The sequence below is a fragment of the Podarcis tiliguerta genome, assembly GCF_965153285.1.
Source record: "Podarcis tiliguerta genome assembly, chromosome: 1".
NCBI lineage: Eukaryota > Metazoa > Chordata > Lepidosauria > Squamata > Lacertidae > Podarcis > Podarcis tiliguerta.
In genome coordinates this window covers 20,378,562-20,402,620 of record NC_139534.1, presented here as the reverse complement: position 1 = coordinate 20,402,620, position 24,059 = coordinate 20,378,562, and the positions used below count along the sequence as shown (strand labels likewise).

The 24,059-nt window shown below is 42.0% G+C and overlaps 1 protein-coding gene across 5 annotated transcripts in view; it reads left to right on the top strand.

Moving 5' to 3' along the window:
• Positions 1 to 860: 860 nt before the first annotated feature.
• TLK1 (tousled like kinase 1) overlaps positions 861 to 24,059 on the top strand; it is a 71,998-nt gene continuing 48,799 nt past the window's right edge. The window contains exons 1-2 of one of the 5 annotated variants that reach the window (XM_083408207.1): positions 865 to 2,001; positions 4,745 to 4,779. Coding sequence is in view for 1 of the 5 variants with exons in the window: in XM_083408204.1 (XP_083264330.1) it covers positions 1,797 to 2,001 (205 nt within the window). In the remaining 4 variants the exon portion in view is untranslated. Of the gene's footprint in view, positions 2,002 to 2,021; positions 2,321 to 4,744; positions 4,780 to 14,426; positions 14,481 to 24,059 lie in introns of those variants that run through there. The other 4 variants (XM_083408208.1, XM_083408204.1, XM_083408206.1 and 1 more) reach the window with 4 other exon arrangements.

The following is a 24,059-nucleotide window of genomic DNA, read 5'->3' as shown; positions in this document are numbered from 1 at the left end:
GCTTTCTTCCTAGCCTCTGGAAAAAAACCACCCTGACCTAGAGCATCTGTGAAGTGCATCTGGTGGCTGTGGATTCCAAGACTGCTCAGTTGGTAGAGAAAGACACTCTTGACCTCAAGATCTTGGGTTCGAGGCCCACGATGGGCAAAAAGATTCCTGCACGGCAGGGGGTTGGACTAGATGACCCTCGAGGTCCCTTCCAACCAGAGGAGTACCTAGGCTCCTTTGCATTCTTGGCAAGGAGCTGTATCAGCACTCGCTCTGTCCCTTGCGCCAAAATACTGACCAGTCTGGGAAGTGGTGCCAACTTGAATAAAATGTTTTGTGTGTGCAGGTAATTGATCATGCACACCATTTGAATGGCAATTCCCATCAACTGGGAGGGGCAGCCCCCTCAAATATTTTTTGGGGGGGCTGAATAGGAGTTGGCTCCTATGTGCCTGGGTACCGGTGGGCTTCTAGCTACTCCAAACAGGGCACTATGGCTGCACCGGGCGTTGCGCCGCATGGGGTGCCCCGACAACGCTGTAGGACGGACCACGAGAGTCTGGGGGTGCCAAATTTTAGGGCGCCGCTGAAATTTTGAGTGCCCAAAGCCGGTCACTGCTCCAAGCCAGAGCAGAGGGGTGTGATTTCTGCGCACCCCCCTGGACTGGCACCCTTGCTGGGGGGCCAGCCCCTAGGTATGTTCCAGGGGTGTCAACTTGAATATTTTTTGGAGGTAGGGTGGAAAGTAAGCCCCACCTCACATAATCGAACACATGACACTATCTGAATGGGAATTCCCCTCGAATATTTTATTGGGTGAGGGGAGCGTCGAAGCCCCCTTAGCCCTTGGCTCCTATAAGTTGACGACGACTCTGGACGTTTATAATGGGGTGATGGAACCGGCGTGAGGCGCCCAGGCGGAAGATGGTTCCGCCGAGGGCGCCCATGGCCGTGTGCGCGCTGCGGTATTATGTGCGGCATGAGGGGCCGAGAGGTGTAAACCGCCACCAGGGAGGAGGAGGGCCTTGTTGCCCTCTCTCTCTCTCTCTGCCGAGTGTGTGTTTGGGAGAGCGGGTGATGTAAGTAGCCGCTCTCTGAGGAAGGCCAAAGAGGGCGCGTCGCTGGCGGCGCTACGGCCTGCTGCTGTGAGGAAGGAGAGGCGGCGGCGGCAGGAGGAGGAGCAGGTGCCCATGCCGGCTTGCGAAAGTGCCTCCTTCCCTCTCGCAGGCGGGCTGCGGGTGCCGACGCTGCCGCGGGGCGGCGACAAGCTCCCCCCCCCCCGCCATTTGCCCGCCAACGGCGGCAGCGGCGTTGTGTGTGCCTGACCCCTCCCGGCAGGGGAGCAGCTTAGGCTGGCGGAGAGGCTTCCCCTTCCTCGCCCCCGCCTCACAGTGGCTCCTGCCGCCGCCGCCGCCGCTCTGAGGCGACGCAGTGCAGAGGTGCGGGCAGGTTGCTCCGGCCCGAGCCGCGGCTTCTCCTCCTCCTCCTCCTCCCGCTTGGAGGGCGCGGGAGCCCCTTTCCTCCTCCCCGCGACGCCCCACGGAGACTCCCCCCACCTCCGCCGCGTCCCCGCGCGTGGGGCCGCCGCTGCCCTTCCCTTCCCGCGGCGCCCCACCCCCGGCCATGACCACGGCGGCGGCGGAGGAGACGACGGCGTCGCAGCAGCAGCGGCGGCGGCTCCTGGTCTTCTCCGCGTCGCCCCCCTCTCCGCCGCCTCCTTCTCCTTCTCCTCCGCCGCGCCGCCTCTTCCTCTCCCCCAAGTGCTGCTGCCCCCGGCGGCTGCCGCCGGGCTCCAGGAAAGTAGCTTGATGAGTGTCCAAAGTAGCAGTGGAAGTTTGGAGGGGCCGCCATCTTGGTCCCGGCTCTCCTCCACGTCCCCACCGAGCCTGCAGGGCTGCTCCGCGGCGGCGGCGGCGGCAGCGGCGGCAGCAGCAGCGGCGACGGCAGCGGCCGTGGCGGCCTCAGCGGCGGCGGCGGCCTCCCTGCTCCGCAGCGGCGCGCCGCTCAAGGAAGGTAAACAGCGAGAGGAGACCGGGCAGGGGGAAGGTGCTTCTCGGGGCCTCTCCTCGGCCGCCGGGGGGTGGAGAGGGGAGGAAGGAGGAAGATGACGGGCTCGGCGGCGGTGGCGGCGGTGGGGGAAACGGGCCCTTGGGGAGGGAGGGGCACGGCCGTGTCAGTAGCGGCGGCGGTGGCAGCAGCAGCAGCCGCCTCAGCAGCAGCCGCCTGAGGCCAGTCCCAGGCTTTGCGGGGCCGAGTGCGCGGCGAGGGCAAAGGGAGCAGAGACGAGGCGAGACATGTCTTCCTTCTCTTCTGCATCCGACGGAGGAAGAAGGTCTGGGCGCCCCTTATCTCTTTCTCTCGACACCCCCCTCCCCAAATTACTCCCGAAGTCGGGGGGGGGGCCTGAAACCTTCCCCCCCAGCCTTCTCGCACAAACTCAAGCCTCCCAACCCTTAATCTGTTTTATTTATTCGAGGCACCCCCCTCTTACCCCAAAAAATGTCGCCTTGAATTCCTCCCACCCCCGCCGCCGTTTACAGTAGCTGCTGCTGGGAGGGGAGGGAGGTGGATGTTCATAATGTTTTCCTAGTTCCGCGGCGAATCGATCTCTTTAACATCGATCTCTTTTCTCCTCTTTGTTTTTAAATGGCTTATTTTTTTATTTTTAGAGATGAAAATATTTGCGTAGGTTTCCTTTCCTCGGGAGATGGTTAATTCTTTCCTTCCTATTGTAAAGTGGGGTTTTATGACTGGGAAGGAAGAGAAGCGGGTGCTCCTTTTATATATCTATCTGTAGATCTATATATAAAAATATAGATATGTAATTTCCTGGCTTTTCCTGGTTGGTTATGATGATGAACGTGGCTGTTTTGCTTAAAATGAAGAAGAAGGAGGAAAAAAGGGTCGAGTCGCTTTTGGCATCATGGAGGTAGGATGGTGGAAAAGAGACAAAGATCGAGGCACTTATTTGATACAAGAAAGACACTTTCTTCAGCCATTGGCTTCCGACAAAAGTGACGGAGACACGTTAAAAGCCAGTACAGAATGACTGCAACTTTCTCCTTTTCCTCCATCGCATCTTGGATGGTTCCCCCCCTCTTCCCTCCCCCTTTCTCCCACCCCTCTTGTATTAGAACGACAGTGAGAGAGAGCAGGGTGTTGTGGGTGTTTTGCAGAGAATATCTGTATGAAGGTTATGTGCAAACAAGTCTTTTTTATTGTTTGTCCTTTCCTACCCCCCCTTGTTCCTTGCATTAAACTATGTAGCCACAAGATGTAGCAATTATACAGTTTATGAAATGATTAAAGCTCTCTTATTTTACTCGAAATTATGGTTAGCGAGGGAGAGAGGGGAACTTTCATACAACATATGGTATTCTGGAAGAATGAATATTGCATATTCATGATTTTTGAAATGCGATTGCTCTTTGACTATAGCGCTTATCTCAGGGTATTGAATGGCTCTTGCCTTTTGTTTTCATTGTGGGGGGGCGGCTTGGGTTCCCCTCCCCCTTTCCTTAAGCACTTGCTGGGCCGCATTAACTTTCCATATGAAAAATGTTAAGATTTTTGAGAAATTAGATGCTTCCAATCTAGAAGACACCTCACATGTCAGGAATATCATTATCAGCAAACATTTTTAAAGATTTCATTTTAAAATGCTTAGAGCCGTGGAAATATATAGTGGAAGTGTTTGCTCTCTTTCTCCATTCCAGTACTCAGACTTGCATCACTCGTTGTCACTTTTGCACACGTTCCTAGATAGGAAGCTGATAATAGGAAGCTCAGATTGGCATGAAAACCAATACCTGAAATGGTTGGATATACAGCATATGTTAAAAACACTGATGTGGTAGGCATTTTGGTGTTGGCCATTACTTTGGGAAACTTAAGCTCAAGGGAGAAGAGACAAAGTTTTATATGTGAACCAAGTTTATTGCTTTCAGATATTGTTTAGCACCAGTAGTGTGTACTACCTATTTTTTAAAAATACTAGGTCAGTATTTTGAGACTATGTTGTAAAAATCTGATTGGAAGTTTTTTGTTAAAGCTGCTTCAAATATATGAGTAGAAAAAATGCTCATTTTAGAGGTTATATAGCAGCTAAAGTCCAGTATAAACTCTTAGATTGGGTAGAACAGATTGTCATTTATTTACTGTGCTGAGGTGTCAGTCTGTGGTTTGTTAATTCAGCTTACAAGGCCACCGAGGAATGCAATTGGTTTAATACTGTTTTAGAAAGCAAATTGGTATTTGATTTTTTTAACTCAATGGGAAGCAAGATGGTATTCAGTAAAACTTAAGAATTTGTATGTCACATGAAAAGTTTAATCCAGCTTCCCACAACCTTCAGCACTTGTTATAAAACTGTGTGTTCTCTTGTTGTATTTGTTTTGGCTGCCTGATTTTATGTTGTAACCTCTAAAACAGAGCACCTCCAAAGAGAGAACTTTTTGCTTTACTGTATGAGAGCATGTGTAAATGTAGTACTTTCTGGCTGTATAGTAGGGATGTAGGATCTCAAATTTTCTGCTTTCACTTTTAAAGCACCTGGAAAAATGTACAGTTATGGCAAAACATGGACAAAGGCTCAGAATCTTAATATATGTGCAGATTTCTGATTTGCTAAGCCAGTGTTTCGTTTGAAGTGTTTGTCATCTTAATCTAGACAGTTGTCATTCATTGGAGGGCACTAGTTCAGCCTAGTTTGGAAGATGCAAACCCCTGAGAAATATTTTCATGTGTTTCTCAACAGAAGACTATCTTCTTGAAAATGAAATACTTAATAAGGTACAGAGTTAAAGATTTCCTAGTAATTGAAACTGAATTTGAAGCCTTCACATTATCAAAAGGACTGTCATTGTCTGAATTACGTGACTCCATTGTTGAATAATCTCTGAGTATGTACAACCACTGCTCAAGATGGAGTTGATTGTTGTGTAATCATGATAAAGGCAGAATAACAAAGTTCATCGTTTAGAATCTACTCTGAGTTGTCTGAAATAGATAAACTTTGTGCATCTTGTTTAATGTGCGTTTTGATTAATACAGATTTTAGCAGTATAGTTGGTGCCCACCTTGCATAAAAATCCTATGCATGTTTAATCGGAATTAAGTCCCAATAGTTTCAGTGGGACTTCATGTTGCAATAGTAATGCAAACTTACCTGAGAGTGTCAGGTAGCTGCAAAACACTGTAAGAACTGCTGTGTGTCTTACACTGGAAGTGACATCACAAGATAAGAACAGTAAGTCCCCTAGTAAGCAATAGAACATGATAGCATATTTTATGTGACATAAATTTTGTTTACAAGTAAACAAATATGAAAAATAGTTCGAGCTTCTGAAGTTCACTTTTTAATGTCTTTTGGTGCTGAGTAAGACTTCTAGCTCTATGCTTGGTGTAAGCAGACAGTGGCTAGAAATGTGTTTTACTGTTCTGAGACTTCCAAAAATTTCTTAGTACCTTGTGACGCAACTGCATGTTACTTGCTTAATTTTCAGGTAAACCTTGGCTACTTATTTCCATGTCACCCATGGAAGATGCTTATGTTCATTTACAGTAGCGTTTACCGGTATATTTTTGTTTGGATCGCTGCAGGGCAGACTATCCCATTAACTTCAATGAAAACACTACACACTAAGCTGTAGTCTTTTAAGGCTACAATCCTAAGCACACATACTATGAAGCAAGACTCACTGAATACACAGGATTCAACTTCTGAGTAAACATGCCTAGGTTTGCACTGTAAGTGTGATATGTTATCCACTGGTTCTTTTTTGTTGTTGCCCAGTCTTATGATTTAGTTGCTGTTGAAGACAGTGCTAATATTTCTTTATTGTATGTGGTATATCTTCTGTCTTGGTAACAAATATGTTCCCACTTTCTTGAGAAATGCTACCAGTTCTCAGACCTGATCATAATTGGTATCTGAGAATCAAGGTTCTCTGTAATCCCTGCAAGCAAGACTTGGGTTGGGGTGAGAGAATGCAGTAGTACCTGACTTGATACCATTGCTTTAGCGCAGAGATTCTCAAAACTGTGTCCATCAGATCCATTCAGGTATTCCATGTAGAACAGTAAAGAAATATCCACATTTGATCTCTCCCCGCACCCCACCCCCTGGACTTGAGATCAAGGCCATTCTAACTTGGGCCCGATTATCAAAGGGGCAAAAATATCCCCGGGCTAGGTCAAATGTTTTTGTAATGCAACTGGTTTTGACAATGATGCTGGTACAGAAGGAAAAAAGTTTTCCCTTCATATTCATTGTGTTAGACCATGGTTGTTAAAATATGTATGTGCTTTGATTAGTAGAATATTAATGGTATCCTGAGACCCCTGCCAATTTTCAAGTGTTCTGTGGAGGAAAAAAGTTTGAGAACTGCTCTTCCAGAGGTACTGGCCCCCTGCCTTTCTATCTGCAAGCTGTTAAACTGCTAAGACTTAGCGGTGGTAGAAGCATGTCCCTCTTAAAATTTAATTGGTGCTTCATGTTTGGGACATGAACTTAATTCATTGCATGGGCCGCTATTGCTCGTATCAAAACAAAACAATAACTTACAAAAAGGTTACCTTTGGGATAAGGTGGGCTTGTGAATAAAACTCACATTGACAGAGAGGCTTAGTTTTTTAACAAGTAGATAATACGTGTTTAATAACTAGTTCAGGCTCTTCTTGCATAACTGTTCCGAAATACTTTCTTACACCAATGATGGAAATGAAAGGGGTTCTAGAGTATGTGCATAAAAATACCCTATTAAAACCCAGGTGACCATTACCTTGACTTGAGGTAACTTGAATGGGGAAATAAACAAATCCTCTTGAAGTATTTTTAGATTTGTTTAGGAAGTACCCAAATTGTCCTTTTTAAATTTTTTTAAAAAAAGGAATGAGGTGAGTTTTCCCTCTGACAATGATGCTCAAGTTTCCAGAGGAAGGTCAAGCAATTTATTTTTGATTAAGTTCTAAGCAGCTGCTTTCTGCACTTAAATTAACTGCAAGAACTTGACTTTCACATTTTAATTGAAGTCTGGAAGAATTATCTGATTCATACAAGTCCAAAGCTCTTCTATGTGATAGCCTCTCTTTATCTTATTTTGAAAACTCTTGATGCCTCAGCTGTTCCTGGAAAAGCTATACACCTTGAAAGCTGTATTACTGTTTCTTTACTGAAATTCCAAATGTTAAAGTTGTCTGACTTACGGTAATCAAGAAGTCTGACCTTTCCAATTCACCAAACCAAAGTGAATTGTAGCTGGCCATGTTTACTTAACAAAACTTAGTTTGATGTAGGTCATATGTTAGTTTGCCTCCCTAGGTTTCAGCACTGCCAAACTCAGAAATGGCCTCTCCATTACAGATGTTGTTGGCATCTATATTTCTCAGGAGGCAATGGAAGTGAAGTCAAACAGTTGGAAACGGGGGGTGAAGTCAAATTGTTGGAAAGTTGCAGTGTCTGCTTTGGCTGCAGAGACTGATATGGGAGAGCCATGTTTTGTTGCAGCTGGGGCAGATGAAAGCTTCCAGTTGTGCTGCTGCAGATGCACCATGGTGTTTCTTCTCTCTGCGCTCTTCCTTGCGGTCATTCCTCATCTGGCCAATACTATGGATATATGACCTGTCAGTCTCCAGGCACTGTGGTTGTCTGCAAGAGATGTTGCCAGCCTTCATGTCACCTTACAGATGCTAACTCACATTGCAAAACCCTTTAGTAATTCAGTTAGGAATTATTGTCCAGCACACTAAAACTAATGTTAGAGAAAGTATTAGTCATCAGTATTACTGTATAGTTGTTAATGCAGGCTATACCACCTGAGTATCATTGCTGTGTTGGTGTTTCTGATAATATGCTACTCAAATAGAAACCTATTATGTGTATTGCACTTAGTAAATGTGATAATAAACAACAACAACAACAACAACAACAACAACAAATTTATTACTTATACTCCACCCATCTGGCCAGGCCTCCCCAGCCACTCTGGGCGGCTTCCAACAGGATTGTTAAAAACGCAATAAAACATTAAGAACTTCCCTAAACAGGGCTGCCTTCAGATGTCTTCTAAAAGTCAGATAGTTGTTTATTTCCTTGACATCTAATGGGAGGGCGCCACTACCAAGAAGGCCCTCTGCCTGATTCCCTGTAACTTGGCTTCTCGCAGTGAGGGAACCGCCAGAAGGCCCTCGGAGCTGGACCTCAGTGTCTGGGTTGAACGATGGGGTTGGAGACACTACTTCAAGTATACTGGGCCGAGGCCATTTAGGGCTTTAAAGGTCAGCACCAACACTTTGGATTGTGCTCGGAAACGTACTGGGAAAGTGGCCCAGTTTAGATGTCTTGGGCTTTAGGAAGATGCTTTATTATGTGCTCAGATTGCCTCCTGCAGTTTCTGGTAATTATAGTTTAATATCATAATTAGAACAGAAGTCACTACTTGGAAAGGATTTCTCATGTTGGTTTGGAGGCAAGTTATTGATTGCAGAACCAAAGTTTCCCTGATTTGGATAGCTACTGCAGGCTGCACATGACACAGGTAGCGTGGCAAGGAAGTGGAGGAATCCAGTGTGAAATCAAAGCATGTTGACCAACCATGGTTGTGATGTAATGTCTGAACTGAATCAGTGGACTGGATTGTATGTACCGTTAGGCCATGCCTAATAAAATGTGAGCTGTTCCCAAATCAAAACAAACCATGGCTTGTATCGTAAAAACTGGGTTGGTTTTCCAGCTGCTTTTGTCTTGTGCTTTTGTAGCTTGATAATCATGTGGGTATGGTCATCCTAGAAAACGTTTTTAAAAATGACATTGGAAGTTAGAAGGGGTAGAGAACTATCCCATAAAACTGGCAATTTAGTATGAAATGGAAAAGGGTTGTATTACATTGAAACTCACATAATAGTGTAATGGAATATTTTCTATCCCAAGCCAATTCAAATGTGTATTGATGTGGTAAAATGTTACAAAACAAAGCCATGCTGTGTCAAGAGGACACTTATTTGCCTCCCCTGGATAGTGTTCGCTTGAACAGCAGCATGGGCATATCTATCTATCATTTAGTCAATGCCGCTAAAAATGAAATGAGGATTCAAAATGACTTTAACAGATTAGAGGTCTGGGCCCAAACTACCAAAATGAATTTCAATAGGGACAAATGTAAGATTCTGCACTTAGGCAGGAAGAACCAGCTGCACAAAGATAAGAAGGGGACACCTGGCTTGCCAGTAGTGCATGCAAAAAGGAGCTAGGGGTCTTAGTAGGCCACAGGCTTAACTTGAATCAACAGTGTGATGCAGCAGCAAAAAAAGCTAATGCTATTCTAGGCTGCATCAGCAGAAGTATAGGTGTTCTGGTCAAGGAGATAAGAGCTATTTGGCAGTGTAACAGACTTCCTCAGAAGGTGGTGGACTTGCCTTGCTTGGAGGTTTTTTAGGTAGAGGTTGGATAGCCATGTCATGGATGCTTTAGTTGAGATTCCTGCATAGCAAGGGGTTGGGCCAGGTGACCCCCAGGTTCCCTTCCAACATTCTGTTATATCCTTTGAGGGAAAGGTGTGATTAATAATAAAAATGAATATAACTATTCCTGTGTCTCATTGAAACACTACCTATTTACTTAATGGTTCTCTATAGTGGTGCCCAACCACTGTAACTAAATTTTGAGGCCTTGCCCAGTGATTCATTGCTTCCTTTAGTCCCACTCCCTTTTGCAGGTGAGGTGGGGACTCTGTCTCTCAGTCAATCTCTGTCTGGCTCTTTTAATGAATCTGTAATTGACTTGTTGAAGATTTTGCAGGCTGATAAGAGATTTATGTAGGTTATGGTATCTGCATCTGCACATCACAATAACGCATGGTGCCAGGCCTATCATGGTTTTATTATGAATGGGCGGCCTGAGATTCTTGCTGCCTGATTGTTCTAGTTTCATTCCTTCCCTGGTGCAAGTGGGAGAAACAGAGGACAGAATTCACCGAACGAATCCTGTTCGGGGGGCTTCTGCTTTCCACCTTCTCCCCCTGCATGGACCCCCATGTAGCCCCTGAAACTGGTACTAGAGGGATCAGGAGAACCCCCAAATCAGCACATTGGGGGGGGGGAGAGATTGTTCTATTTGGCAAGCTGATAAGTGTTGGATTCCACCCAAAGTCTGGAAGCAACAATTAAACTCTGCTTCCTGTTAATATCCAGACATCATGGTTGGTTGCTTCCTAACAAGCCCATGGTTGATAACCAGCCTTGAAACCATGGTCTGTAGATTTAGGAATTATGACTTGTTAGGAAGCAGCAAACCATGTCAATGCAGAAACCATAGTTTATTGCAGTAAGAAAGCAGAGCCATTGTCATAGGAAAAATAAAAGTGTGTTCAATATTGATTATTGTATATATAGAGTGTAGAATCATAGAATCTTAGAGCTGGATGGGACCCAAGGGTCATCTAGTCCAACCCTCTGCAATGCAGGAATCTCAGCTAAAGCATCCATGACAGATGGCCATCCAACCTCTGCTTAAAAACCTCCAGGGAAGGAGAGTCCACCACCTCTCGTGGGAGTCTGTTCCACTGCTGAACAGCTCTTACTGTCAGAAAGTTTTCCCGAAAGCTTAGCCGGAATCTCCTTTCTTGTAACCTGAACCGTCTAACATACAATTATTGGTTACAGAAACCAAGTAGCATTATATATGTCGCTTGATAAGTTTGAAGCCTGAGAGCTGTTTTTATTGCTAGTGTATTGAAGTGATTGGGAAGAAATGCACTGTAATTCTCTGTGTGAATTAAATTTCAATTTCAAGTGTGCTTGAATAATTTTCTGCTGTTTTCTAGTACTGTGACTTATAAGAATTACATAGTTCAACAGCTACATACCAAATACAATGTTTATTGTCCATTGATGTCTGTTGCGATGAGTTATACTGCTGGTGTGTGCCTTTAACTGTTCAGTTGTAATAATCTTTGCTGGACTGCCACAAGTGTGATCCAAAGTAGTTTGAAATGTGAAAAAATTAGAACCAATAAAATGTTCCTGATACTGCTTTGGCTAGTGTCTTTGTACCATTGGCATGCATAATACAGCATACTGATGACTTATTTTCCCCTCTGTGACAAATGTCCACCCAGCCATTCATTTAAAACTTACTGTATGCTAGACATTGACATAGACAGTGTAAACTACCGGTAATTCACACTAAGTCACAGAATTATTGAAAGATGTCTGAAGGAACCAGTTTCAAAAAGTTCCCTAAATATGTATTTAAGAGTGACTAATTTCTTCATGTACTGTGATTCATCTAATTTTTTGTTTAAAATCACAATTACATGTTTGTTCCTAGTGTTAAGTTGTATAAAGGTTACTGTAACTTGAATGCATCTTCTGTTTTTCTTACTTAGTAACATATTAAGATTTGTCATAATATAGAACAATAGCAGAAATGAAAAGGGGTTATAAATAAAATGACTAAAAAACTACATTTTGAAATTAATATATTGGCTTACATCCTAATTATTTGATCCATGAGTAGGAAAATAATGCTTTTAAAGAAATTTTCAACAAAACATTGGTATCATTGGACCTTTGGGGGTTAAACATGATGACCAGGAATAAAATGCATGTTCATATCATATCAACATCTCAGCTAACATTTCAGTCCATTACTTTGGAAAATGTTGGAACTGAAGATTCTGCTATCTCCTTGTAACACAGTTTCTTTGGGATGCATTCTGTTTGATTATCTCAACACTCTAAATATAGTTAAATGAATACTACCCTTTTCAGCAGTTAAGCTCTTTTGCAATATATAGATTAGTTTGTATCACTTGCAGTTTGGATTAATATAGATCAAGTGATACATAACTGACCAAACTAAAATTTCTCACTTTTATTTGGTATTGGGTGCTGCTTTACTGAAGCTTCATTTTTTCTTTTCAACAACATGTGACCACTGCTTCTTGGAAATTTCATTTTCTGGCTGAAGAAACCATTTTGCAAAATTTTGGAGAAATGGTTCCAACCCATTCTAGAATTTGTTGAAAGCAGTTATTACACATTTTGGTTAACACAGAGTTGAGTCCAATAGCTAGACAATTCTGCTGACCGAAGGAGATGATGGGTGGCGAGAGAGGGAGAGGTGGCTTTTGCTGATGTCTCTTACAGCTCCTAAAAATCTGCTCCAGACTCGCAGGCATGTCCAGAGTTTGTTTCGGGGGCCTAATCTGGCCCACCGGTCAATTCAATCTGGCCCCCATGGCAGTAGATGTTCTGGGGTAAAATCCTTAAAGAAGCTCAACAACTTCGGTTGGCCCTCACTTATGTTTACGTTATCAAATCTGGCCCTCTTTGAAAAAAGTTTGGGCACTCTTGCGAGGGTTGGCAGACCCTCCAGAACAAGGTGTGAGGTGGCACAAGGGGCTGCAGGGGGAAGGGAGAACTGGTAAAAGCAACTCCCCCCCCCCTTCCTCTACCAGGAACATTTGCTGGATCTGATTGACTTCCACAAATGGAAGGAGCTTTTCTCTTCACAGAACACCAGGTCTGGATCCAACCCATTGTATAGAGATTCAGGTAGTTCTGGGCTGGTTAGTGACTTTAGCTGTTGGTATTACATTTGTTTACATTTGATTCACATCTTTCAGGTTTGTTAAAATCAAGGAAATGCCTAACCTTTTAATGTGGATGGGTGGGCAGGTACGGGGAGGTAGCTAATCATACAGTTGTGACCATGATTGCTGTTGGGATGTGAGTTTGTCATCTGTGGTCAGTTAACCACAGCATGACTACTACTCCCACACTGACCAGTTCATTTACAAGGATATGAAATTCTGTTTGACATCTTTTTAAACGGTTCATGGGAATTAAATCCTTGCATCCTCCTGAATGGCACTGGGATGGAAAAGTTGATTATATTGAATAGTTCCTACTGGTTTTGTAAACTTTAGAAAATGATGCATATGATGATGCCAGGTATATATTGGTGCTTTTGAATGTGTTCAAGTGTAGTGTGACATTCTGATCAGTTTTGGGTTTAGTTTCAATTTTAAATGCTAGAATGGAGTTGTTATAATCAAGGTTGTTGTTGTTTAGTCGTTTAGTCATGTCCAACTCTTCGTGACCCCATGGACCAGAGCACGCCAGGCACTCCTGTCTTCCACTGCCTCCCGCAGTTTGGTCAGACTCATGTTTGTAGCTTCGAGAACACTGTCCAACCATCTCGTCCTCTGTCGTCCCCTTCTCCTTGTGCCCTCCATCTTTCCCAACGTCAGGGTCTTTTCCAGGGAGTCTTCTCTTCTCATGAGGTGGCCAAAGTATTGGAGCCTCAGCTTCACGATCTGTCCTTCCAGTGAGCACTCAGGGCTGATTTCCTTCAGAATGGATAGGTTTCATCTTCTTGCAGTCTCCTCCAGCACCATAATTCAAAAGCATCAATTCTTTGGCGATCAGCCTTCTTTATGGTCCAGCTCTCACTTCCATACATCACTACTGGGAAAACCATAGCTTTAACTATACGGACCTTTGTTGGCAAGGTGATGTCTCTGCTTTTTAGGATGCTGTCTAGGTTTGTCATCGCCTTTCTCCCAAGGAGCAGGCGTCTTTTAATTTTGTGACTGCTGTCACCATCTGCAGTTATAATCAAGATACTTCTTGATTATTGAAAATAATTTGTATACTTTGTTGTTCAAAATGGGATTGGTTAGAAATAAGAGAAAAGGCTTTTAGCAAGTAGAAAGAACTCGCATTCAGAATTCTTTCTTAAGTAATCTGTTACTCTTCCACGTCTGACAAATTGAGTTCTACATAACTCAAAGGCTTGCATATTCTTATACAATAGAAACCATCAGTTTTCATATATATATAAAAAATGAAATTAATGTGGCAGCAATTGTTCCTATTCCCTGGAGAGAGAACCCAGTATAAAATTCCTGAATTAGAATGTGTTTTTTTAATGTGACACTGTGAAATTTCGTCTCCCTAGGAAAGTGTAGCTTCTACAGAAAATTGTTGTCTCTAATTATTGTTATATTACTGAATTATGGTTATTCAGTATCGGTATAATCAGGAGTGTTTGGATTCTGGTTTTGAGTTGTGTTCTACATAGCACTCTAACAGACCTAATGCTGTATCTTGTAATTGACTGATTTTGGTATCATTTTGTGTAAAATATATTTTTATTTCTCTTTACTTGGTTTTCAGTCACTTGATGGAAGTACTCTTTGACCCTTGGAAGCTTATGCCAAATTAAATTGAATTTAATAATACTATGTAGTTAAACATTACTATTAGCTACTTAGTTTTGATTCTGCAATTTAAATTTGTGTGTGTTTCTGTGCTCCCCAGATTATTTAGTAAGCCTGGTTCTAACTACTCAAATATTTGGTGCATCTTGAAAGAGTCAAAGGATATGACTGTCATAAAAGACATTGTGATGTCAGCACATTAAAGTCTATTGCCCAATGTATATTTCAGTGAAGGGAATTCATCATCATTGTGATAGTTGTCTACAGGTATGCTGTTTTATTGTGCTGTTAAGTTTTTCTAAGATGCAAATTCTATTAGACTAATACACATGCTAAATGCCATCAAAGTGAGGTTAGTGTACAGCATTTTTGAAGTTTTATATGTTCATTTCTCAAGCTTGAAAAAGTCTAGTTCTAACATATACTTCTGGGCCATATTGAAGTTAAACACGTTGACTGGTATTTTAAATGCTGTTTATGTAGTACCAGATGCGGACATGCTTTATAAAGCAACACATTTAAAATAGGCCCTTGTCTTGAAGCTTACAATATGAGTGAAGCAACAGGAAGATGGGGACAAGGGTAACAGAATAGGAATAAGAATTCTTACTTTAAAACATTAGTTAGATTCTACCTGAAATACCAGAACATTGTTGCTCGATTCAGATGTAATATCAAACTGTGGTTTGTCCAGGAGTGCCGCTCATGGCATATGGGATCCCCCTTCCACTCTTGCAAGCTGGTTGCACCATAAATTGTTTTCCCTTCTTCCCTAGCTGTTGTTTGCATTGTGTATGCAAACTGGATTTGGGAGGTTAGCAGTATGTAAAGTTTGCCAGTTTGGACATCATAGAAAAACGATGCTTAGTGAAAACTGAAGCAAGGGAAGGAATAATTGTATCTCTGGGGGTACTCTGGACCATGGTTGTACAATGTGTCTCATGTAATCAGGGGTTTGCAGCATGTCTGCAGCAAGTCAGGGCCAGTTTGTGAAATCTGTTGGTTCTCCTCTTGTGTATGCATGCAGGTGTCTCATATAATCTGTACTGATTATATGGGAATCTCTCTGTTCTTGATTATTCTTGACATTATCACGGAAGTTTTAAATAAGGAGTTGAAAATCCGAAAAGTATCAGTGTGGTTCTCAAATTTGTGCTTTTAAAAAATAAGGTTTTAAAAGGATTTGGGATGGATAGGTCACTAGAATATTATGAAAAGCTATGATGTGCAGTTTTTTGTACGATTCCTAAAAAAAGCATATAATTATTTTGAGGTGAATCAAAATGTGGGTGTAATATGGAATTAGTATGTTGGCAATGTAGACTTTGCATTGCTGGCTATATTAGCTGCTTTGGAATGTATTGAGGCTTTCTGTAAGCTGAGCTTGGTTTAAGAATCCAAGTTATACTGTAGTTGGTGGCATCAATCAACAATCATTCATAAGTAAAGGGGGGTTTGCGTATAAAATTTGTCAATCATCTAAAGATAAGTGCAAAAGAATAATACAGAATTTATAAATGTGACTATTTCAAGAAGGTGTGCAACTGTGTTGAGCTGTAACCTGATTGTTGTCTCATTTTAAGCTTTTCTAGGAGGCAGAGCTGTTCAGGAGTTTTGTAAGCTCCCATGAATGCCATTTTGGCAAAAAGGCAGGGGATAAAATAAAGTACAAATGATAAAATATCAGAGTTTCTATGCATGGCAGAGGGTGCCTGAACTCAGGCCTTGCTCTACTTCTTGTTACATATTTGCAGAACAAATGTCTCAAACCAGGAACACATTAAGTTGTCAGAACACAATTTGCTTTAAAATAAAAAATACAAAATTTGTCTGGCTTCAAATATCTCTTTTGAAGAATGATAAATTATCATTAGTGTCCTGCCGCCCAGTTTTGAATCTTTCATACCTGGGTAATGTAATTGAGAGAGCTGAACAGCTTGGTAGGTTTCTGGAGGAAACATCAGCTTTGGATCCATTCCAGTCCGGCTTTCACCCTGGTTACGGGACCGAGACAGCTCTGGTCGCCCTAACAGATGCTCTCTGTAGACAACTGGACCGAGGCGGGTTGGGACTGCTGATTCTTTTAGACTTGTCAGCAGCCTTCAACATGGTTGATCACAATCTTTTGGACCACCGCCTTGCCGACGTGGGGATTCAGGGCACAGTCCAACAATGGCTGCGTTCCTTTATCTCAGGTCGGGGACAGAGGGTGGCGCTAGGGAAGGAGATGTGTGGAGTGCCGAAGGGTGCAATCCTTTCCCCGATGCTTTTAAACATCTTTATGTGCCCCCTTGCTCAGATTGTCCGGAGTTTCGGGCTGGGTTGTCATCAATATGCTGATGACACCCAGCTCTATCTGTCAATGGATGGCCATCCTGAATCGGCCCTGGACACACTGACCAGATGTCTGGAAGCTGTGGCTGGATGGCTGTGTGGGAGCCGGTTGAAGTTAAACCCTTCAAAGACGGAGGTCCTCTGGCTGGGTTGGGACGGCAAGGTGTTGGGGGGCCAACTCCCATCTCTTGCGGGGGCTCAACTTGTGCCAGTGGCTTCTGTCAAGAGTTTGGGTGTAACCTTTGATGCCTCCTTCTCCATGGAGCCTCAGGTTGCAGCCATATTAAACAGTTGGTCCCTTACCTTTCCCGCCCTGAAATGGCCACAGTGATCCATGCAACAGTCACCTCCAGGCTTGATTACTGCAACTCGCTCTACGTGGGGCTGCCCTTGAAGTTGTCCCAGAAACTCCAGTGGGTGCTGAATGCCGCGGCGAGGCTCCTTACGGGGTCCTTGCCGTGGGACCACATTCACCCAGTGGTTTTCCAGCTTCAGTAGCTCCCGGTAGAGTATAGGGTGAGGTTTAAGGTGCTGGTTTTGACCTTTAAAGCCCATTGCGGCCTAGGACCCTCATACCTACTGGACCGCCTCTCCTGGTATGCCCCGTGGAGCATCTTAAGGTCCATAAATAGCAATACCCTAGAGGTCCTGGGCCCTAAGGAAGTCAGATTAGCCTTAACCAGGGCCAGGGCCTTTTCAACACTGGCTCCGGCCTGGTGGAACGCTCTGTCTCATGAGACCAGGGCCCTGCGGGATCTGATTTCTTTCCACAGGGCCTGTAAGACAAAGTTGTTCCGCCTGGCCTTTGGCTTGGAATCAGCCTGATCCCCTCCCCCTCTTTCCTTTTCTTTCTGTGATGGAACCCCTATTTGGGGACTTCCCTGGCCTTTCTGGCCCACATAGGACCAGTCTGGATAGTTGGCCTTGGTGAAGATTTGACGTTTTCTCCACCCAAACAGTTTTTGATCTGGGCTTCCACTGAAATGAGGCTGCATTTTAAGTTATATTTTAATCTTGTTTTTAAGTTGCATTTTAATCAATTGTTTTTATACCTGATGTTAGCCGCCCTGAGCCCGGTCTTGGCTGGGGAGGGTGGGGCATTAAAATAAATAAATAAATAAAATTCAGATATTATGCATATGGAACTGTGTTTAAATTATCCAGATGGTCACTATAGGTGTGGTCATTGTATACGTTGTCCACAAAGTTCGAAAGATTGTTTTCCTCCTGTTGATAATAAAAAATGTGTATTGAAATCTTTAATTATTACATCTCTATGTTGTATATGCCATTATGTGTCAATGTTCAAAATTATGTGTTGGTCAGACCACAGGACCTCTTTTTGAGGATTACTGAGCACAAATCTGAGAGTCATACTAGAAATTCAGAAAGTTCATTAACCATGCATTTTCTGGAATATGATCACAAGCCTTCTGATTTAATTGGTAGTTTTTAACAGAAATAATTTATTCTGTTAACATACAATATTCTTGAACTTTCCCAATGAGTAGTCTTTTGGATGCACAATTTAAGCACAATTTCCCTTGCTGGTTTAAATGACAAAATGAATTTAGCTGTATTTGCATTTTCATAAACAATTTCATCTCAAAAATAGAGGATATAAAGATAGAGTTTCTTTTCAGGTAGTAGTTCTACTAATGTATAATTTTTCTGCTTGAGTAATAGCATATTTGAGAGTCACATCTTTTGGTGAGATATGGATTGGCAGCTGATTCCCCCTATATTGAATTTCAGTTATGCTTCATTTTGTGAGCAGCAGTGGCATATTTTGAGCAACAACATAGCTGGATTATAGGTTTGTATTTTTACTTTATACAAACTTTTTATTCTATGCTAGAAGGACTTATAATCAAACTATCCTTTTAAATTACAGTCTTAGGAGCAACAAATCCCTTGTGGTGTAGCTCTAGTCATTAAAGGTCTTGTATACGAACTATATCAAGCAATAAATTTATAATGGTAATCTATTCCTTTATAATTTTTGATTCCATTCAAACGAGTGACATAATAGACTATTATATTTATATATAATTAAGTTGAAAAAAAATGAATACAATTTGGAAAAATCAAACGAGAAGCTCTAGGGGGATCTACAGCTGTCAACTGCAAGACCAATTTTGTTTCTGCTGAAACATCTCTAACATCTGTACTGTTTGGAGCAATTGTAATCGTCACACAATAGTGGCTATCATTCATGTTTGTTTATGTTCATTTTATATGTAGCCTTAAACTGTTGACTCATAAATCACTGTTTATACATTTCCATTGCTTTAGGGCAGTGGTGGCCAAACTTGGCCCTCCAGCTGTTTTGGGACTACAACTCCCATCAACCCTAGATAACAGGACCAGTGGTCAGGGATGATGAGAATTGTAGTCCCAAAATAGCGGGAGGGCCAAGTTCAGGTGATCTTGTTTGTTACTTATATGCTTTGGGACCGTCTCCATTGTTTTGGAGAATTAACTTCTTAAAATAAGCCAATTGTTAGCGTAGAAGTGCCAGACCTGTCTTTTTTATATTATTTACCCAGGGAAAACATCATAGAGGTAAATGTGTTGAAATGTCCATCCATCTACTGCTTTTCTCCCTGCAACTCTTTCTCAAGCTCTGCTCACTTCCATTAGTAGCAGGTGGGGAGTGTGAGGTGGGGGGTGGAAGGGTGCTCACCTGCTGCTTTTTAAATGGAAGTTGGGGGGGGGCTCTCTAGTTTAATGGCAAGTTCAGTCTTGTGCACAATACGCAGATCTGCTGTCAAATAGGTAGGTTCTTCTCCCCATGTCCTTCTAGATTCATAGTGTATTTGTAGTAAAGAATCCACAAAACACTTGAGGGACCCAGCACCAATCTTTCCCCCATACTTTCCGGATTAAGATGCTAAGGAAATGGAAGATTGTTTAAACAAGTGATTACTCAATGATTCCTTCTGTGCTCTGTCCGTGGTCCTATTTCAACGTGAGACAAAATTGCACTCCTATCCCTTACACATGTAAAATGGGATCTAGCTTTAAAATGCTGGTTAGGAACAAACTCTGTGTAGCCTTAAGTGTGCCCAACCCTCTGTCAACATGTGCTAAATACCCTTGCTCCCCTAATAGCACAGGGGGGAAACTCCTAATAAAACTTCCACAACTCTTGTTCCAGGTAATCCCCAACCTTGGTGAGGTGTGAATTGCTATGTGGTGTTTCTCAGGACCCCTCTGCTTAACTTCCTGAAAAATAGATGTTTTTACACTTGCAGTTTTTGGAGTCAAATCTACCACAATTGGAATGACTGAGGGGGGGAAATGCATATAAAGGGCCTTGGTATTGGTTGCCCTGCATAATGCAGTTTAAACCTCTTAGTGACATGCCATATCTACAGATGCTTTACCCATGACCGGTAAAACATCCCTCCTCCTCAATATTTAGCCTATTTTCATAGTAGACTGATCACTCACTCCCTTAGGATTATGTGCACGACCAAAGACACTGGGTGAGGGAAGCCTGGAGTCAGTACTGAAATGACATTAAGCATTACCTGAAATCTTGCCCATAAGGAGGAACAATTGTCATATTTTATTTAATTATTTGACCTGAATGAAGTATGCACCATAAAAAGTGTGTAGCATCTTTGCTTTTTCTCTTTGGGTAGCTAGATCAGAATACAGACCAAGACCACAAAGAAGAAAACCTATTTAGAAATGATGGCATCTCCAGTTTATGTTTCATTGAAATATTTGGTTTGGTGGATCACTCTACAATTTTTACTTAATTCCAAAGTTTTTGCTGAAATGTCTTAAGTTAGATTTTTAAAACTGATAGGAAAATGCTGTGTGTTAATCCTGCTGTAAATAGTGCATGCTATTTTCAGACTTGATATTGTATACCTTGGATTTTGAGAGCCATTTTCCAGATTTTGGCAGACTGCGTTTATTTCCTTGCGGTAAATATTACTGTTGCTAAAAAACACTACCTCAGAAATGCCATTTATCTATTCTTATATTGTGCTGTTAACCAGCTGTATCCCTTTCGGCTACTTTTAGCACAACATCTTAATAGTATTGGTATCTTACAAGATGGTTGAGAAAATCAAACTGTTCATAATGGGCAGAGTAATTCAAGGTTTTCTATTTTTTAAACAAATATTTGGAGTGCCACAAAATGAAATGCAGGTAGTCTGTAAATCTTCAACAGAGGCAAGCTCTTTAAGATGTTAAAGTAAAACTTATGAAGGAAAATCTAAGAAAGAACTTCAGAAGCTGCAGCTAGTCAATTTTTGGGTGATGGAAGATGCTGCTTCTACAGGCCAAATATGGTCTTGCAATACATGGGAAATATTATGTTTACAGGAAGAGATTGTCCTACATTTTTGGCAAGGACCGCTGATAAAATTGAATAATCTATTCTAATAGCCATGCAACTTAGAGGAATTTTTTGGGGGCCCAGTAGAATGTCCATTCAAAGATTGCAATTTCAAAGTATTGCTTGTCAGATGGTATAAATTAACTTAGCTTTCTGTCTGTGCTTTGCTTTGAATTCCAAAGAGATATACTTTGATGTTTATAGGGCATCACACCTTGCTCTCTGACTTGTGGCAAGGAAATATAAATAAAGACAGAGCACAGATAATCTCTGACTTGAGTTCTTACATGTGCTAATATTTCTAGAAAAATATCTTTAGGAACTAGTGTGTCCAATCAGCGTATACCACTTGCCCGCCAACCTGTTTAGGGAGTCCTCTGGACTCTTTAGTTTCAGAGAGGGCACTCAGGAGCAGTTATGTCAATGTGCCTGGCTGTCATTCCATACCAAACCAAGACCTTGACAGTATTGCTGGTTCCGGATTTTTGAAAATCCCCAAAGCACATTCAGTAATACCTTTGATTTCCTAAGTCTTTATGGGTGGACCACCCTAAAGGGTACCCTACACTTGCAGCGGGTGGGTGAGTTTGTAATACCCAACTTCACCAGATAATAATCTGACAATGACAACAGGGTTAATTCACCCCCTCCCAATACCCAGATGCCCTCCTTCACATGGTGGCGAGGTTTCCTGGTGAGCAAAATGGAAATATTACAGACTACATCCACTTCTCCCTCTCTGATCCTTCAATCAAGGCTGATGCCTTCTGGGCAAAGCTGAGTCAAATCTACTCAGCCCAACACTCTCAGGTCTCAGGAATACAAGCCAGATCATAGAATCATAGAACTGTAGAATTGGAAGAGACTGCTAGTGTTATCTAGTCCAACCCCTTGCTATGCAGAAGTCAAAGCTCCCTCATCCACAATCAATTCATGGATGAACATGGTTTTGTTAATCCCCTGGCAATAATGGATTAGCCAGTTGTGTTTGACTTGAGATGCTTTAATGACATTTACTAATGGTTTACCAGTCTATTTCCAAAATATCAGTTTATTGAGATTTCATAGGAACGTGGTTGAGCCAATCTTTTATTTATTATTTTTTGTTACACCTTGCCTTTCAAATACATAATCAGGATGACTTTCAGTAAACTATTAAACACATCTGAAGCCTTAATGTTTGAAATAATGTGTTGACCAAACCCGTCCTTCATCGGTTGGTATGTGAAGCACTAAACTTTGCTTCCGGAAGGAAGTTAGGTATTCCAAGAGAATGAAGCAACATATTTGCCCCTTAAATAAGTGACTGCAGTAGTAATGTCCCATTGCTGTTGCACTTTCGTAATGCCTACCATCTCTAGCTGTGAGGACCAAGATGCAGGATGAACCCCAGTCTTGAACTTTGTGGGAAGCAATTGCAAGGCCCATGAACTGAACTTCTGTCAATGTTTGTTTGGCCTTTTGGAAGGCTGTGGGAGACTGGTTTTCATTTCAGTTGTCAAAATGTCAGCAGGTGAAAGGTGTCTTAGGAGCTGTTTGGTTCAGGGATATTCTGAGGCAGAATGGCTTGGAGTTTATACTAGTGCTCCTTCTTACAGGAAAATGATTTTTATGAGCAATGATTTGTAAGTATTTCAACCAACATGAAAACAAAAGCTGCTTTGTATTGAAGCGATTCCTGGAGCAATAGTGGAAAAGCACTCATTACTGTACTGTATAGGACACGGACACACCACAAAAACACACACTTGGAGCTGTTCCCAAGCAGTTCAGTGAATTTCCAGATACCATTTGTGTCAACATTCCGTAGCCATCTACATCAAAAGTTGCAGAAAACTCTAATATATGTGTATGTCAATACTTGATGTGCATTTCAGAAGATGATGTATTGCAAAGTATGTTGTAGTTCTTTCATGTTTAAACCTGCCATTACCACTTTTGCTCTCCCATTAGTTGGCGTTTGTGAGAATGGTTTTATGCTTAACTAGTATTTGTAGCAATCGAGCTTTGCATATATTTTCTGAGTTCTGAAAATACGTTAATAGTAGCACAATCCACCTTTGCAAAAAAAATTGAGAAATTTTAGAGAACAAGGCTTTAAGACCTTCCTTAACTGCTCTGGATAACCTGCCATTTGCTTATTTGCTCTCTAGAAAAAACCCACAAAACCATAGAATTTTAGAGCCTTTGTATCTCTTTGTGTGAAAGTGGGAGAATGAAACAACTGGATATGTTTTTGCCTGCTTCTCTGAATTCTAAGGGAGGTCAAATAACTTATTGATATTTATTATTGATTTTTTTTTTTAAAAAAAGAGTCTCATCAGTGTGGGAATGCAGTAAGAGTTGCATAAGAGAAAAATATTGGCCCCCTACCTTGAAGAGTTTAAGGTTCTAAATTAGAGTGACCATGAAAGTTCAAGGGACAAATTTTAACTGTGTGCCAGATCTCTTGCATGAAGTTTGCTCTTACGGATTGCCCTTGAAGCTAATATCGCAGTCCTGTATAAAATAGGCATTTCAATGTGGAGAGTAAAATATTTTTATTATAAAAACTTGGAATAGGTTTTTTCATTGTTTGGAGCTGTGTTAAGAGTAAATGCTGCAGTGCTTTATTACAATGGTACCTCGGGTTAAGTACTTAATTCGTTCTGGAGGTCCGTACTTAACCTAAAACTGTTCTTAACCTGAAGCACCACTTTAGCTAATGGGGCCTCCTGCTGCCGCCGCGCCACTGGAGCACGATTTCTGTTCTCATCCTGAAGCAAAGTTCTTAACCTGAAGCACTATTTCTGGGTTAGCGGAGTCTGTAACCTGAAGCATATGTAACCTGAGGTACCACTGTACTTAGATATTTTTTTACTGTTAAACTTGGTCACCAGCAAGTTGTCTTTTATTTGTTCTGTTTTATTTATGTTAATACCCCATGTGGCTTTGACAAAGTACAAAGTAGCAAGTATAATGCCTTTGCTAAAACTTTCATGCCCAGTAATGTACTCAGTAATGTTCTATAAGTATGATAAATAAAAATTGCACCATATTTTGAAAGTTGTGCATGATTTTTTTTAAAAAAAAGTTTAGATATGGCTTCATTGTAGTTCTTCTGTAGTTTTAGTAAGTCTAATGGAGGTTGTTACGTCTTCTATGTTATCCCG